General features: G+C 31.9%; 2 protein-coding genes across 2 annotated transcripts in view; one reads left to right on the top strand and one right to left on the bottom strand.

Annotated features, from left to right (window-relative positions):
• Positions 1–19,282, bottom strand: part of Atg16 (Autophagy-related 16) — a 556,547-nt gene that overhangs the window by 72,632 nt on the left and 464,633 nt on the right. The window lies entirely within an intron of this gene.
• LOC106678718 (NADH dehydrogenase [ubiquinone] 1 beta subcomplex subunit 3) lies at positions 12,757–13,343 on the top strand. Its single transcript, XM_014417419.2, has one exon. It carries the CDS (start codon positions 12,803–12,805, stop codon positions 13,241–13,243), a length of 441 nt encoding a protein of 146 aa, XP_014272905.1. The 5' UTR covers positions 12,757–12,802; the 3' UTR covers positions 13,244–13,343.

The raw sequence follows: 19,282 nt of genomic DNA on the forward strand, positions 1-19,282 counted from the left end.
TACATCCTGTATCATATCATTATGTAATTATGATCAAATTTACTTGTTGTATTTTTTATACAGTTATAAATATCAATAAATGAAAAAAAAAAGTTATTCCTAAACTTTTTCAATTTTAAACTGTGGGTTGTAAATATTTTATCGCCTAACCTAATAACTGAGCTGTCAATCTTTTTAGCTAGTATTATGTCCTCCATTTCACTGGCTTCTCATTCATTCATAGAACGGACGAAAAATCAGTAAAGATAACCAAAAACCTCATAGAAGAAACAAGAAGAATGCTTGGTTGAACACAAAGTCCACGTACTTAGGTAAACAAAAGAGCCTAAGAAAAAATAAAGAAAATGAGATAACAAATGATGAGAACAAGCAAGAACAGGATCAATTCGTTGAATTTGAAGTACAGTTTTGAAGACTCTTAATCCTTTTTTTTTTATTTTCCCCACATCTGGTCATTCCAGACATACGGGAGGGGCGTAGTTATCCTTCACGTAACCAAATTATTTTCTAGTTTCCATTCAGTGGAACCGCCACGAAATAAACGTTCCATATCCCTCCTTTCTACCGACTTGGGGAAAAAGGATTAATTCCCCATGCAAATTATTTGATAATTGGGAAGCTTGAAAGTGGATTATGAGTTGTTTTTAATATGCATTTACCAATTAAAACCCTTCAGCTAGTACCCATGTATCAGGAAACGCAATACATAATATATTCATAACAATAAACCCTCAGGAAAAATATACGTTGGCAGATCATGGGCTCCCGAAGACCAGTGTCACCAACACAGATCTAAGGGTTTATCTCGATTTACCATCTCACAATTCTCATCATATGATAAGTTATCACCCAGGAACGGTAACAAAAAATATAAGAAAGGTCCTTGGGCGGAGAGTCTTGGTAAGAACAATACCATCACGAGACAATTTGGGAACATGTCATAAAGAGAATGAACAATCTTGGAAGTGTGAGATAGTCTACGAAATTCCAGAAGGTACATCAGTTAGCGTAGGACACGTGTTAGCTCCCTGCCTTATCTGACTTCTGCCGAAGGAGCCATTACCCACTCATTTAGAGATTGCCCCCCCCCCCAAAAAAAAAGATTGTTAACAGCGTCACTTGTATTTCAACAAGGATAAGTAATTCTTGAATTTGAAAATTGTGGGAGAAAATTTACTTTTTGAGCTCAAGAATTTGTGTCTTCGCACATAAATTTACCTCAACTATTTTAATAATACTATATTTCAAGCCTATTAAGTGAAAACCTAATTCTTCAATAGGAGAGAGCAGGGTAGCTCAGTGATTAAGGTGTACTACAGCTATTCCCAGGTAGAGATCAAATCCGGCCCAGACGATTTTGGATGGCCCTAGTCTCAATATAATAGTACTAGAACCGGGAAGAAAAAAAGTCAGTTATCTCACCTCATTTTATGATTACTTTAATGAAAACTAGGTATAATTACTAGTCAAAATTGATGAGTCTGCCAAGTATAGGTAGGGGAAATAAAAAATGGCGGCTGTTTCAAAACCTTAAAAAAACATTAATTTTTCATTCGGAGCTCTACATCTTAAAAACTAACAAAACACTAGAAAATCTAAAAGAACATTGTTTAAAGAAAAGAAAATTTTCTGAAATATTAGCCCTAATCTATTTATCATCTATTTACGTCACATAAAGATGTCTATTAACACTCAAATTAAAGCTAGTTTAATGGACTATAAAGAGGTTTATGACCTTTACCTTCGTAGGAATAGTAGTTTTCATGATATTTCATAAAATAAATTGATTTATAGTTGTTCGAACAATAAATTTGATTTATGAAAAACTTTATTTCAGAAACCATTGGACGTACAGATGTCTGCCAGCGCTCAAATTAAAGCAAGTTAAATTTACTATAAAATAGTTAATAATGTTTATCTTAGTGGGAGAAGTAGTTTTTATGATATTTGACAAAATAAACTCACAAAATGTTAATTTCTAGTTGTTCCTATAAAATGTTGGATTTTTGAAAAAATATATCTCTAGATCTATAAGACGCACATATGTCTGCCAACACTCAAAATAAAGGAAATTTAACTTCCTATAAAGTAGTTTATGACACTTATCTAGTAGGGATAGTTGTTTTTATGATATTCATATATGAATATAAGTTTGGCTAATGAAAATTTGTCCGAACAACTATAAATCAATTTATTTTAGCAAATTTCATGTAAACTATTACTCCTACGAAGATAAACATCATAAACTACATTATAGTACATTAAACTAGCTTTAATTTGAATGCTAATAGACATCTGTACGTCACATAGTTCCTGAGATATAGATTTCTCAAAATAAATTAACTAACTACTAATCTTTCAGTAGATTTTAAGAAATTTAGCTTTTTAAAAAGCTATATCTCGAGAACTATTGGACGTAAATAGCTCTTTTAGGGCTAATATTTCAGCAAATTTACTTTTTTCTAGTTTTTAAGATACAGAGCTCCGAATGAAAAATTAATGTTTTTTTTAAGGTTTTGAAACAGCCACCATTTTTTATTCCCCCTACCTATAACTGACAGACTCATCAATTTTAGCTAGTAATTATACATAGTTTTCATTAAATTAATCATAAATTGGAGTGAGATAACTGCCTTGTCTCTCCTCTTGGGCTCTTGTACTATAAAGGGTCCCCCTTAATTAGCGGGAAAAAATTGTAGGTTGGGCGTGATATTGAACATCAACTTGCACAACCGTTGTTCAAAAAATATTACTTTCTTACAAACATTAGTACTGAAACCTTGACAGTTCATGGGTCATGGCCGTACAGGTGTTAAGTGTTTCCAATTAAATCCTTAATTAAGAGTAAAGCTTTTGAGAACGATGCTGGCCACATTACCTTTAGTTACAACTATTACATATGTTACAATGTACTACGTAACTTACGATTAGACTGGCCAGATAAACTAAAATAAAAGGGATATATAGGAACAGAGTTGATAAACCAATGGTTAGCTAATCCTGGTAGTGTAGAGTTCTTATTACTGTTTACACGTTACACATAGCTAACTTGTAAACAAATACATACAAACAAAACTCAAAATATAATGTATGAATTTGAATAATAAATTTAATTTATTACTTATTAATACTTAATTATACATACCAATAGAAAGCCAAAAAGAAGACTCACCTGAAAAAAAAACAAAAAAAAAACATTAAAAATAGTTTTTGATATAAATTCATATTTCTTATTTCGTAGAAAACATACTAAAATTTTAAAAGGTGAAAATAATTGAGTAAATACCAGCGCAAATGAGAGTTGGCACAGAAAGTAATAGCGCTATTAAAGAAAAAAATTAAAACTCTAAACAAAAAAAAAATACTTATGCATGCAAATAATATAGAAAAACAATTAAAAATATATTGTCCATTATTTATATGTAAATCAACATAATTATTACGACTATTGCAATGAATATTTCACATATTTACCTCGTAGAAAATACACCTAATAGAGGTTGAAACATAAACAGTAATTAATTCATACAAACAGTTTCTTCAGTCAATCAATTTTTAATTATTTACGCTCCTTGAACAGCTATACCGTTTCTACGATCAATTACTTCCAGAGGGCAGTGAAAATACAGTTTAATTAGGAGCCGGCACACGATATAAAGAGCAGGGTAAGTTTCCAATCGCCAGTCCCTTACGATGTTACCCACGGGTCTGATAGTGTTCTGTGCTGTCAATGTAGGTTTGGCCAATGTATATTTCGGTAATCATCCTTCTCAGAACGAGGGAGAGTATGATATGGTCAAGAATATTGTGTTCGCATATAGTACGGGAATGAAAAACTTGTCAACTGCTATCTTCATACCGGACGAGAACAGCGTTTTCCGAGATCAAGAAGTTCAAAAAATGAAGCCTGTACACACTTCAATGCCGTATGGAGGGTCACACAACAAGCATCAGTTGCAGGAATACTTCCAGGGAAATAGGCACGACAGAGGAACACAAAGTCAAATTGAAACCAGGTACACAGAACAAAACAATCCACCAAAAAGAATCCCAACACCAAATCAATCACAAGAGCGAAAATCCGACAAACCAAATTATACAACGCAGAAATATTATCCAATTGGAGCTGGAGTAATGAGCGAAGCCGCTGGAGATAAGCCGATGTTAAATGAAGAACCCCTCCAGCAACAGAAACAACTGTGGTACGATCCTTCAATGCTCTTCCGTATAAACAACAAAGCACCGTTCACAACACACATATATAAAATTAACTCCAAGCCTATACCTGAGCCACAGCCTAACAAATCGAGTCAACAAGATTATTTTTTCAACAAATTTTTCGTCAATTATGATCCTGAAAAAGAGATCGCGAAAAGTGAGGCTGTCGATAATGGTTCACCGTCTAACGAAAATGCAGACAGTGAAAATACAAAACAACTCAGTTTACTTAGAGCCAACGAATTCGAAAAGGTTGAAGTAGCTGAACCAAATCAAGTGAACTCGAATATTGCATCTAATAGTGTCTTCATGAATACACCGTGGTACGGTTTCAAAGTCACACCTCCGAGTTGTTTAGAATGTTCACACTTGAAATGGCTTAATGATTACTACTCCGCTCCTCAAAGTGCGCAAGATCTAAACGGTTTCCTTTTACAGAATGACGCAACAAGGCATAAAGAATTCTTGGAAAACTACAAACCTTTAAAATTTCTCGATCTCGGTGAATTAAATTCCGAGGAATTCCACAAAAAGCCAGAAAGTAATAGAGACTACTCAAGTATTGAGCTTACAACACTCGTACCTGTAGCAACAGTACCACAAGAAACAATTCAGCATGAGCCACAAGATGAACAGAGCTATGATTTCAGAAGACCAAGATTCCTACCATATCCGTACTTGGAGCTGGATAAAGTGAACCAAAGAGTGACCACAAAGTTCGGTCCCGAGGATGCCAGGACTTTGGGAAACGGTGACTTTTCTTCGGGTATCCAACACACCAATGAGGATGATTCATTTGTAGAAACAACACCCGATCCCACGACAGGACACCCAGAAAGCACTTATCAGATCACTGATGATAGTCATATGGAATTGAAGGATACAAGCAGTTCGACAAATTTTAATTTCCATCATCAACGGAAGCCGTTTTTTTACAGTGGTAACTCCTGGAGACCACTTGTGCCAAAAGTAGCAGAAAATCGGGTAAGCACAACCCCACCGTTTCGTCTGCTGAACTATGAGTACCATACGTCAGAAACTTCTACTTCCCAATCACCGACATCAATTGAAAATGCTTATTTTCCAAGAGCACACAATTCAAGTGTCACTGCACAAGAAGGAGAATTTAAAAACTATGCTCCAGAGCCGCTTTCAAAATTTCATAACACAGGCTCGGAGAAATTTCAAGCCTCGAAAGGTAAGATATCACATTCTAGAGATCACGGGGATGGTCCAGAAAAGACAAATTATGATGATTCTTTTGAGGAACAAACTGAAATGGAATATAACGATAAACCGGTTGCTATAGATGAAGGCAAGGCGGAGATATATAAGGAGGAATACTCGAACAAAGAAGAGATCGATGACGAGCTTCTGCCAACACAAGGAACGAAACATCAAACAGGAGAAGATGGAAGGACCGTACCTTCCTTCCAACCAGCTGGCTTCGGTAAAGGAGAATTACCTAAGTTACAGCGATTTTATCGAATCTATCCCTTCACTGGTCGATACGAAGAATATTTTCCACCGGGCTTCAGGTGAACACTCTTAAGATACCACGAAATTATTTCTGGAAGTACAATCATTCAAAAAATATTGATGAAGTGAGAAAAGATAATAATGAAACTTTAAGAGCAATGTTTCATTCCATACTTAATGATGAGTGTAACTGGATTGATATGTTACAATGGCTGCTCTGCAACTATCCGATAAGAGCAATAACCTTTACAGTTTTCATATTATATAAAGTAAAATATGTTGATTTATAACTGTAAAAACGTATAGCCTGTGGCTGCCAATCATGTAGTATACATTAATCTAGTCAATTATATAATTCTATTTATTACTGCACCGACAATATATCTTGTGTTATGCAATAAAATGCTCAATCATGACCATGAAAACAATGTACAAATGTTTTTTGATAATAGATTTGTATCTAATATAATTATTTATAATTCACTATGATATTCCTGTTAATCAATATCATTAGCTGAGAAGTAGTGAGTAGTTCAAGAAAATATTTTTTATGAATACACTTGAATAAGAATTCAAAACAAGAAAATAAAAATTTATATAGAAACTTTATATTGATTTTGTAATCATAGAGGATGTATTTGATTGGTTTCGAAGAAAATATAATTTTTTAAATTGAATGTTTAGTCGGTCAGTAGATCAATTTTGACAAAATCGTCACACCTACGCTTCGGCCTAACTATCGATTCAGTGTTAACTAACATTTTAGGGATCCAATCTGACATGAACATCTTATTCACCGCAAGGCAAACCAGAATTATATTTATTAGGTGTAGTTCCCTCAATTAAACATTGTATCGCCTACTAAATTATATAAAATTTAAAAACAAAATAAAATTAAACAAAAATATATTCAATTAGCCATTTTTACTTAACTGTTAATAATATTTCTCGAAAAATCTTATGAAATGAGTTTAATGATAAAATACTATTTTAATTTTTAGTTAACCAAATAACTATTGTAACAGTTAATTAAAAACAAAAATACTGAAACTGTAGAGTGAAATTAATTTAAAAAATAAAATAAATAATTGCGTTCTAAACTCTGAAAAATAAATGAAACAGTGAAAAAATATGACCATTATCAGGTGACGTGATAAATAATTAACTCTAAGTACGGAAGGCAAAGTTAGGTCTCTTGAATACAAGAGATACCAAGGTACTATCGTAGTTCCTCTTCATGGAAAAACCTCCCAGGCTAATTAATCAGGCATTGCACCTTCCAGTTGATGCACTCCAGAAGAACAAAGAAAATTCAATTCCAGCCCTGGAGCAAGACAGTCTCGTCGACAACGCCTAGCGAAATGATCCTGAACTGACTTAATTGTAATAAAAGAATTTATTTCGTCTCGTCAAAGCTCTACCCAAAATACATAGCGATATTTTACAAATTAACATGAAAATACTCAAATACAAAGTTAATGTAAATGTCGAAAAAAATTATATTTTTTTTAAATGGAAGTATATATTTTTATTATTGATTACTTTTTATATCTATTTATCACTTTTATATATATTTATTACAGCATTTATCAATTATATTTTATATATCGTATTGTAAATTATATTTTATGTATCTCATCGTTGAGTATTTTAAAGATATTACTTTAATAATACTTATGTGTGAAAATTTTAGATTTTTATGACTGTATATTATTATCTTAATACAAATAATTAATTTTAATGCAACAGTCTAAGTTCCAAAGGGTTTAATTTGTTAAAACATTATTATATATCTTTTCAGGACTTAATTTTATACCCTTTATCCACTTCTTTATTCTTTATAATATCACAACGTTTCGGGCTCCTCTGCCCATTTTTAAATTATTATTATTAATTTTTGGACACTGCCAATTTGAATTGTAAAACATTTTTATATATATTGAAAAATTATTGTTTTTTTTTTACTAAGCTTATATTTTAATTTTTCATTAGTGCTGTTTTAAAAAATGTTTTGCCTTTTAAAATGCACTTCTAACGTTCTGTCCATATACATATCCAAAATTCAATGAAATTTGCCCATGTACATGAACAGAAAAAGCATAATTTAAAAGGAAAAAACATTTTTAAAAACAAAACTAATGAAAAAAAAATCTTTTAATAAAAAAAAATATGACACATTCATTTTGGAATATATAAAAATTATTTAAAATTTAAAAGTGAAACATGCCCACAAATTAAAAATAAAAACTTGAAGTGGGCAGAAGAACCCGAAACGTCCAGATTATATAAAGAATAAAGAAGTGGATAGAGGGTATAAAATAAATTCCTTAAAAGAAATAAAATAAAAAAGTTATTTTATTTAAGATTTTTATTATTTATATTTTATGTTTTATGAAGAGGGTGGGGAGGAAAGATGTGTAAGATCAAAGGAGAAAATATGGAAAAACAGGATTAAAAAAAATAAAGTAAGAAAAAAATATAAACATAACATATATATATACATTATTTCTATAATATATAAGGTTACTCTACGATGCCTATATTTTATAAGTTATAAAATATAAGCATGCAGTGTATTTAGCAGCCCAATACAGTTAGCCAACACTAATTTTTAGAATAAAGTTTTAATCTTTCCTAAAAAACATATTGATAGATATATCTATATTTTTCAAACAACTCTCAATGGAAAGGATGTCTGAAGGATGTAGCCTCCCCGACTGTGGGGTGATGGATGAGAAACATTCCTTAGACTTCAGTAATTGCAAAAGAGTAAAACTAAATTACGTTAGGCCCCGTCAAAGTATTAACAAGTAACTGAGGAATAACTTTAATTCGATTTAAAAAGGATTACTACAAAGAATATAAAGAAGACTAAATTATTACCTATTATAGAGCCGATTGTTTCCAACACAATAATACCAGGTTAGGAACCCAGAAACCTGTTTAAAAACGCCTCTAGAGTAATATTAATCTGAAATTAATGGATATAATCACAAACTCGGAGGACCAAAAGGTCTGAAAGTACGCAGATATGCCGCGAACAAAAACAAGAAATGTTAAGAAAATGGCTGAGAAGCGTTTAAAAATCCACCTGCTCTCCCCCCAAGGGATCCAATTATGGAACATTAATCGTGACTCCCCCGGACCGTGAACAAAACATTCGGTTCAAGGACACCCCTCTTCCTCCTACAGGTGAAATACCTGAGAGCTTCATGCATATTCAGCGGCTATATCTCATACTCGAAGCAATCTTCAATTATAGAACCATATCGATAGCTTATTTCACGATGATGCCAAGTCAATGTCAAGGTAAATATGTAGTATGTTTCATATACACTTGAAAATCTTGGGAAGGAACCACCCATCGGTGGTACTTCAAACATTAATTTAAACTAGAAGGTCCCGTGGCCATCTTCTTTTCAGACGCCTCGGAGGATTATCAGGGATTGTTAAGGATGAAAGATTAAGAATTAATGGGTTAGGATGGTTAATGAGTTTAGAATAAAAAGACGCATATCTGGTTTGGGTCAAATCTGCAACGAATGGGATGTTAAGGTCTTTATGAATGAGTTTATTTGTGACGTAATAAGGAGCATCAAGGATTTTACGTAGGATTTTGGATTGTAACAATTGGATGCGGGAAGAATTTGATGGTTTGGTGGAGCCCCAGAGCTCAATTCCATATGTCCAAATTGGTCTGATTATTGTAGTGTATACTAATTTTTTGTAGTGAATGGGAAGTTTAGAGCGTTTGTCAAGTAAGTGTTGTAGCAAACATAAAAACTAAATAAGAATAATAAAATGTTATAGACAATAATTGGAAGCGGAAATAATAACAGATAGAAGGCAGAAATATAAATTAAAAAACAAACTAAGAGATGGAAAAAAGGGGGATTATCCCATTTAATATCATAAACATTACTAATCCTACGAAGATACATAATTTTTAAGTTTTCAATAGACCCGACAATATATAAAGGGGCCCTTAATTTTTTGAAATCAGAAAAGTTAAAATAAATCGATAGCATTTTCATTTTCTGCTTCTGAGAAAATGTATTCGGAATGTTAATGTATTTCTTTTTTCGAATAAAAGATTATTCATGTAAAAAATACACAAATACAAAGTAATCGGAAGGTTAATCGTATTTTTTTTTTTAAATAAAAGATTATTCATGTTAAATTTACGAATACAAGTGTAATTGTCCCTCGTGAATCAAATAATTTTCCCCTAACTCTGGCCAGTGAAAAATTTCACCCCAATTTTTTATTACTTTAATGAAAACTATGAATAATTAATAGTCAAAATTGATGAACTATGTCTACCAAGTATATTTAGGAGGAATAAAAAATGGTGGCTGTTTCAAAACTTGACTTGAAAAAAAAATTGATTTTTCATTCGGACCTCTATAGTTTTAAAACAATTAACAACACTAGAAAACCTAAGAGAGCATCCATTAAAGTAAAGTAAATTAATTAAAATATTAGATATAATAGAGCTGTTTACTTAATTTTCATTAAACAATTTTTTTTAAACTTAATTGACTAAAATCCTCATTGTTTTTTTTGTTTTTTTTTTTAATTTTTTCCTGTGAATATAATATCATTTAATGGAAACATTGATGTTTGTTTGTTATTCTTCAGGAAGTGAAGAGTCGATTGGCATTTAATAACCGTGAAGAAAACGTATACTTCTTGAGCTACGCAACAAAAATGCTTAATTTTGTTAAAAATTTTTTTTAATAGCCTAAAACCCTCACGGGAAAATACTGAACATTTAGCAAAAAGCCCCAATCGGGTGAACGCTATGACAGCGATTAAAGTACGAAAAAATTCGGAATTTTATATATTACATATTCCTCTAAAAATATTTCAATGTTTCTATATAACTATATGATAAATTGTTTTTAAATCAAGAAAACCAGTTCACCTCGACAAGTTAGAGGAGCTTTAGACTATAATTAAGTTCGTATAGTATAATATAAACGTTGGAGTAAATATAAATAATGATAAAACAAAAATTAAAGTTTTCCTTGTATTATGTTATTTCAGTAATAAACTTTCGATAAATATGATGATAATATAGAGGGATTGAAAATAAATTTTTAATGTAATATTTTTTAAAAATATTCAGGAAATATGTGAGTGCTTCAGGCCTATCAGCTAGATTAGTGCTTCGGCTCCCTCCGAATCAGTAGTTCTGCAATCCCTGGTTCCGTTAACTAGTTAATTTAGTTTTATGCTCGGTAGCGGTGCTACGGTCCCTAACAGATCCTGTAATCTTGTAATCCGTACTTAGCTGCTAACAGATAGTATTTTAGTTAATGCTTTTACGTTTTAAAACCCACCGATACTTGAACGATAAACTTGAGGTATAAGAATGTCTTCGACCATGAATATTTTAAATCTTAGACGTTTCTACAAAGATGCCGGTACGAGTTTTTATAAGGACATTCGGTCATGTAATTTTTAAATTTGCACATAAGTTTATATTAGGAACATTCAATGAACCTCCTTTTTTTTTTCTTTTTTTTTTAATTATTTTTGAGATCACTACTAAGAAATCATCAGATCCAATACTTCAGTTAAAGGATATCTGAGTACCGAGCTGATTTGTTAACATTTAGCAAGGTCATACGTGTGATTAAATCATACAAAGTCTTTTGAATAATCAATTAAATAATTTTAAAAAATAAATTGGGAATACAAATAATAAGAATGAAAAAAAAAAAAACAGCAGTTAACCGGACATCGTTTGAACTTATATTGCAACAAAACTGCCACAACTCAAAAAATCCATTAACTGGAGAATGAAATAAAGATTTTTTTAAAGGTAAAATTGGTACTGAATAATTGTGGATTCTGTTTTTTATTTAGTGAATAAAATGCCACGCAACAGAAACTTAAAAAACCTTTATTTTATTCTTTTGATATTTGTTTTTGGTAAAATGAGTAGATTTTGAAGATAAAACGTCCTTTCATTAGTCAATTTGAATTAGTAGATATTACCATATTAATAATATGGTAGATATTGGTTTCATATAATATCCATATTGCATCATGAATATAAATATAATTCGAAAAAATAGAAAGGAAGCTTTTAACTTCAAATCAGAGTTTGCTTAATATCAAATTAAACAAACACAAGTCGATTCATAATTAACACATTTACGTAAGTGTTTCATTAAATAAACTGTTGGAATTTAAAACAATAATTTACTTAATAATTCTTTTAGATCTATTTTAATGTATGTTATTGATGGTGCGATATAACAAGTTATTTTTCTTTAGTAACTAGTTACAGCAATAAGAAGATATTATATTAAATCGTTTTTCTTTGTTTTAAAAGTTGGTGTTGACCACTGAACCGAACCCGAAAGACCCAACTGGGAACACCCAGTCCCTAAGGGGCAAGCCAGAGTTAAGAAGGTTATTAACAGTGAACTAGCGCCGATTGAAAACATTGGTGTGGCCATTGAAAACTATATATATTTACCAATCAAAATTAATGAGTCTGCCAAGCATAGGAAGAGGGAACCACTAGAAAACCTAACAGAACATCATCTAAAGAAGAGTAAATTAGCTAAAATATGAGCCCTAATAGAACTATTTCCGTTCAGTAGTTATATATATATATAAAATGTAATCTTTACGTTGCTCATTACACTGAGCCAAAATTGAAACCCTACTTAGGTTTCGTAAAAAACCCTGCTTAGATTCCATAAAACAGTTCAGTGCCTGACCAGAGCCAAAGTATTTCTGAAGCGTTGGTAAAAATATTTTTTTTAAAATCACTATTATAAATATAAGTATAGAAAAAAAAAATTAGAAAACTGTTCAAAGAGATAATAGACTTTTTAAAATAAAATTGAATATAACGAACAAACTTTGGATTTATCGTTTATAAATTCTAGCCTTGATTATTTCTATGTCGGCAGTCATTATTTCAAAATAAGTTTAATGAAACAATCCCAAAGAAATATATTCAATAAACATTTGAAATAAAGCTAAGCGATAATTATCCATTTCTATAAACAAAAGCCAAATAGTATAAACCAGGTGATCATTATTGTTTTGGTAACTCCATTGAACTATACAGTTAGTGAAAATGGCAGAGGGTGGAGAGAGGAGTAAAGTACCCGCCTATACGATTTACAGAGTGGAAGATGCTCCAGAACTTCAAGCGGTGCAAGATGCTCTGAGGTCCAAGGGGCTCAAAGACCCCTGGATGAGGAACGAGGTGTGGCGGTTCCTACCAAGCGAATGGGGCACACATCGCCAGAGGCTTCTCACCTTCTTCTTCAGGGGCTTCCCTCTCGGCTTTGGTGCCTTCCTGGCCACCATCGCCCTAGAGGCCGCTTCGAAACTGACAAAAGGTTCTGGTGAAGGTGGTCACGGTGGAGGTGGTCATGGTGGAGGTGGTCATCACGGACACGAGGATGAGGCTGATGCTGAAGGTCAAGGTAATGGTGAAGACAATAGTTGTTGTATTGATGGTGGTGGTGGTGATAAAATTAATATTGAACCTGATAAATTAGAAAAGGTATAGTAAATAGCAGGGTTAGCAGTAATTAACAGAGTACTTGCTCAAACACGCATTTAATTTATAATGTATTTTTTAAAAATGCAATAAAACAATATTAAAAGTATAATAATGTTTGATTTTTTTTAATTTACACATATCGTTGCTTTTCTTAAATAGTTTTATAAAAGAAAAAGTTTTTTTTATCATTTTGTATTCGACGTGGACTTTACCATAGTTGTGGTCAAGTAACTCTAACATAGTTTCTTATGGAATACTACCAATTCCAAAATAAATTAAATGAATTTCTTTTGTTACACGTGCCATTATTTCAGAAAAGCAGGGATATTTTTCCAAAATTTTATAGAACGTACCATAGACTAGTAGTTAATTTAAAGAAAGTAACCGCAGTCTACGGTACTATCTTTGGTCACAGATTGTCAAATATGTAGTATGTATTTTATAAAATTTGTAAATAATTATTAGAAGAGGTTATAATAGCTATGGAAGCTCAGTTGGTTTGAAGGCCAGTCAGAATGACAGTAAGAATGACAGTAACACCAAAGATGGACAGAATAACGACATTGATGTAAGGTTAACAATCTCAAATCCGATCATTCAAAGTTTGATCCGAAGAGCTTACTGAGAAGTGGAGTGGTGGACTTTCTTGGTTATATTTATAGCTTCATTTCAAATGAAATGTCCATTTTTATTAGTTCAGAAATTCAAAATTGATATTTGTGGACATTTGTTGCTACTACTTTTATCTTTACAGATTATTATGAGACATTATTAATTTTCTGTTTTGTTTTTCAAAACAAATCAAATCATTTGCAATTAATTATTCAAATCATTTGCACATTGTTCGAGTACTTATTTTTATGAGTTTAGACTTAAGACATGAGACAAGTTGTCCGCAATATGGACTGTTCGCCGATGATTCAAAAACTCTTTGACTAGTGACAGATTTGGATAACCAGCCCTAGACCTCCATCAACAATTGATGACGATGAATTTAGGCTTTCTGTGGAAGTAAACTCTTCCAGACAGTTAAAAGACTTGCAAGACAACTTAATACAAATGTATCGACAGTTTCTCGACACTTAAAATTTAAAAGTAAAAAAAAAAAATTTCTAGAAATATATATATTTTTTAATTGAATATAAAGGAATAAAATTTTAAAGGGGAATATTTCATTGCTCTCTAGATGATAAAAAATGTATAATATATACGCTACCCGTAAAATTAAATGACTTAAATTGTGTTAGGAAATCTAGGATTGCATCATTTTTTATGCCAACAATTATCTAATAAAAACGCCAATCATTACTTGACCGTTACCAATTACTCGATGTAGTTGAAATAAAAAAAAAATATCCAAGCAAAACATAATTCTGTTAAATTGCATTTAATATTGAAATATTCATAAGATTAATGTTCCTAATTATGCTACCGATTCACTCAACCATAAAATACCCGCCACTTTACTCACTCTCAGAGAATCATTATAACTGTAGCTGTATGATTGTTCTGTTGCATTAGCTAAGGTGATAGTTGATAGTACAAGAAATACATGAAGTAAATGTTACGTTAACTATCACATCTATACTTCTTGACAATGACTAATTGTGCATTGTCAGTTATTGCAACAAAAGTCGCAGCAACTAACATTGTGTAACAGTTTGATAGTTACAGCAATGACAGAATTGACGAACTGGGCCTGACGTGATAGTTGATAGTACATAACGTCAGTGGACAAACAGTCGCATTAACTGCCACGTTTCACTGCCATATGTATACCTCTTGAATGTCTACTGTCGCAACATAACCCTACCAAATGTAATGATGGTAGGCGGAAAACATTATTCTTATGTATTGTTTTTTTTTATTATTATTTCTGATGTTGAAATTAATCCGCTTGATAGTTGTTATTCACCTTACCAACAGCTATGGTGCTCTACGATAAACTAAGAAAAAATTGTATCAGACCCGGGCCCCAAACATAATCTACACCAGATTCCAAAAATGACTCCACCCCGGGCCCCAAAAATGATCCAACGCTGGGTTTCAAATATAAATTCGACTCCAGTCCCAAAAACTAATCGGCCGGAGGTCCACAAATTATATTCACCCCATGCTACAGAAATAAATCAATTCCGGTCCCCAAATGGTCAAGTACGCCTATTTCCTAAAATTCAATATCTAAGGAAAAATAATAATTTGTTAGTAATAGAAAAAGTCTCCAATCCTAAGTTGCAAAAACTAGTCGAAGGACTTTTACCCGAATACCGGATAGTTACCAGCTAAGGTGAAAAATGCTTCGCACTGGTTCCTAGTGCGAAGTAAATTGGTTGCCACGTTACTTCAGATTAAGCTCGAGATATAGCTGTTTGTTTCATTATTGGAAAGGTGATTCCATTGAAAGTTTATTATTTTTTTATGTGGTGAATAACCAATAGAGTCCAAGCATTTAAGCACTTAATTATTAACTGAAATATACATTAAAATTTAACATATTTCTTAGGTAAACCACAATGGTTCCTATTCATTCCTCTATTCTCAGTCCGCAGGTGTTCCTCAAGGTAGAATCCTTGGTCCCATCCTCTACACCATTTATACAGCAGACATTCCAACCAATCCTAACATTATCCTCACCACGTATGCCGATGACACATGTGTGCTCGCTGTTAATAATAATCCATTAATTGTATCCCAAAATCTCCAATCCCACAGCCCTCGAAGATTGGTGTCGTAATTGGAGGATTAAGATAAATTCGAACAAATCCCATCAAATCACCTTTACCCTTCGTCGTAAAGCTACTGACTGCCCTACAGTTTCAGTTAATAATGTTACTCTTACCCCTGTCGAACAGATCCGCTACCTTGGACTACATTTGGACAAGCGATTAACCTGGAATCCTCACACCAGACTGAAAAGACAGGAAACTGCAAGCCGATTTCGACTATTACAGCACTTACTAGACAACGGTCTAAACTTCCAACACATTACAAAAGACTGATCTACATGACTGTAATAAGGCCAATCAGGACATATGGAGTTGAGCTTTGGGGCTCCACTAAACCTTCGAATTCCTCTCGTATTCAATCCTTACAATCCAAAATCCTTCGTAAAATCCTCAATCTTCCTTTGTCACAAATAAAATAATACATAAAGACCTTAATATTCCCTATGTAACCAATCTAGCCCGAACCAGATATCACTCCTTCCATTATAAACTCTCTAACCACTCAAACCCCCTAGTTTCTAAACTTGCATCCTCTTCCATTCCTGACAATCCTTCGAGGCGCCTGAAAAGAAGATGGCTACGAGACCAGCTAATGTAAAATGTAATTAGAGTGCAACCAATGGGTAGTTTCTCTACACGCCTGTAACACTCCCATTTAGCTTAAATCAGATTTACTAAATGTATTATAATGTACAGTTGTAAATAGCAATAAATAAAGATTAAAAAAAAATTTCTTAATCTTGTTATAAGAGTCTCTTCCATCAAGTTGCCAAGGTACAAGTAGATTTGGCTTATTGGAAGTAATATTTTAACCATGAATATCTTTAAGCAAATATTTATATTCAGGTTGAAATATAAAACTATGAATTATAAATTTATTGCTTCGACTGTTTCGGTTAAATGAAAAACAATATAAAAGAACGGATATTAGAAAATAAAAACCGATTGAAGTAGCAATAAATATACATTGTTAAAAATTATTTCTCAACCATCGATTCTAAATCAGCAGCTCGGACTGCTAGAAATGTTAACTATTGAAGACATGTCTCCAACATGTATTTTTTTAAATGCTTTGATCAACAGACAATAATGGCAAATTTATACCATCAGCTATTTCTATACTGTTATTTTGACGGGACCTCCCTTCGATTTCAAATTATGAAGGAGTTAGATCCGAGTCTAGATTTTAAGTATGCACCTCTAGATCAGGAGGGGTTTAGTAGTTAGATTATAAAAAGAGGTGAAGGTCAGATGGGAGATAATATATTGAAGGAAAAGTAAAAAGAATTTGTAGAGGGGGGAGGCTGAAAAGTAAATAATATTTTTAGTTAGAATTTAGATGATTGGCAAGTTTTTCCTGAGATGAGATGGGTTAACGAGTGACGGAGAATACCATATCTGGCCTTATACATGGTTAATATAATTGTTAGATTTTTTTGGTTTAACAATTGACAATGGGGGAATATATTCTCCTGCAAGACACTCCTATTTACAACACCAGAAATATTGAACGATTGTGAATAAGAACAATGAATTCAAAAAATAAATAATTCTTAAGATGAGAGAGCGAGAAAAAAAAAAAAGAAAAGTTAATAACAAAACAACTTCTAATGGAGGAGGAGAAGTTAATATGAAAATAATATGAATAGATACAATTTATAACAGGATGCCTTGCCGTTCAGTCTTCGGGATGAGGTTGGATTTCTCAAGTTGAAAGTTACTGTATAAGAATAAAACTGAACTTTAATTATATATATGACCGTTATAGTTATGATATTTTTTATGTAGTATAATAATTGTTTTTTACTGTTACTACCGACTAATAAATAATAGATTAGTTATAACAATATTATACTTTATTATATCGTATCATAAGCTTTTAATTACATCATAAGAAACATCACTTTTAATTATACAATAATAAAAAAGGTTGTTAAGTGTGGTTTTCACGGAAAAAATGTACATAAATTATTAATTTATGGTATTCATCTAACGCAGAATTCAACTCCATTCAATTTATTATACTTTAACCTTTCCGCAAGAAAAAATTAATGAGCTACAGGCGAAAAATAAAAGTAAATACCTAATTCACCACTTAATCAAATTAATTAGTTGCAAATTATTTTTTAAATTTTATTGCAGTTATGTTTCCACCTAAAGAGTGATACTATTTTTTTAAATAAACCCATTTTTAAATTTATTTGTAGAAGCATATTTTATGGGTTAGGTTTAATGGTTCCGATTCCAAGGTTAATAACTGATATTGGGCTACTTTATCTAACCTTTCTAAAATAAACATTTATTTCGCTCACCATTTTATATCGAAAACTTTTTTAAGAATGTAAATAACAGTAATTTGAAGTTTAGTAGAAATTATTTTAACCACTTTCCTACAAAAAAAATAATAGAACATGTAGGCTTTTAATTTAGTTTTAAGGCCCCGGATTGTAGATTGTTATAGCTTAAAAACATGGGATCAGAGTTTCATCTAACAAAGAAAAACCAACAAATCGAACAATTGAGACGTGTTATTTTATTTATAAGACTTAATCTTTATGTTATAATTGATATGTTACGAGAGGTACTTGACGCGTTGGTTCATCTTCAAGTCAGAACCGGCCCGGGGGAAAACCGGATCAACATCTGGGCCGGTGAGATAATGTGGTTCAGAATTGGATACCATTAGAATTGCATTTCGTCTTGAATTCTAAGAATATGCTCCTACGATATTATATTCCTGAATCCATTTTTATAATGCCTTTATAGCTGTGATGATGGAAGGAATTTCTCTATCTATCCCATTATGTTAAAACTTCCTTTCAAATATACTTAATGTTTATAAGATACATTGTACAGGATAGTCACAGTTGATAATATGATGGATTTAATCCAAAATGATAATTTTCATAGTCAAAAGTTGCCATTAAAATTGTGTTACCGTTAAAAAGTGTTAATTAAACACATAACAAGTAAATAGCTACTTTTCTAAAAGTAAAACGTTATATTGCTCATTTAAAAGATTGCTCCATGATCCCTGATCCTGTATTATTGAGAAATAGGTTTTTAAATAATTTTTGTGCAAATAATAAATTAAATTACTTTATTATTTTATATATATAGACGCCCAGTAATCATCATGGTGCTCCCCTACACACACCGGATCCCACTCCCACAACCTATCTTAATATGCCCTTTAAGCTAAGAAAGGAAATTTATGTTTATTATGTGTTATGTGTTATTATGTATACATATAGTTTTGTTTGAAATAAACAATTAATAGAAGGGCGAGAAAAAATAAAAATAATAAATTTTTAAAATT

This window comes from Halyomorpha halys, unplaced genomic scaffold (assembly GCF_000696795.3).
Source record: "Halyomorpha halys isolate HHAL.00 unplaced genomic scaffold, Hhal_1.1 Scaffold157.1, whole genome shotgun sequence".
Classification (NCBI taxonomy): Eukaryota; Metazoa; Arthropoda; class Insecta; order Hemiptera; family Pentatomidae; genus Halyomorpha; species Halyomorpha halys.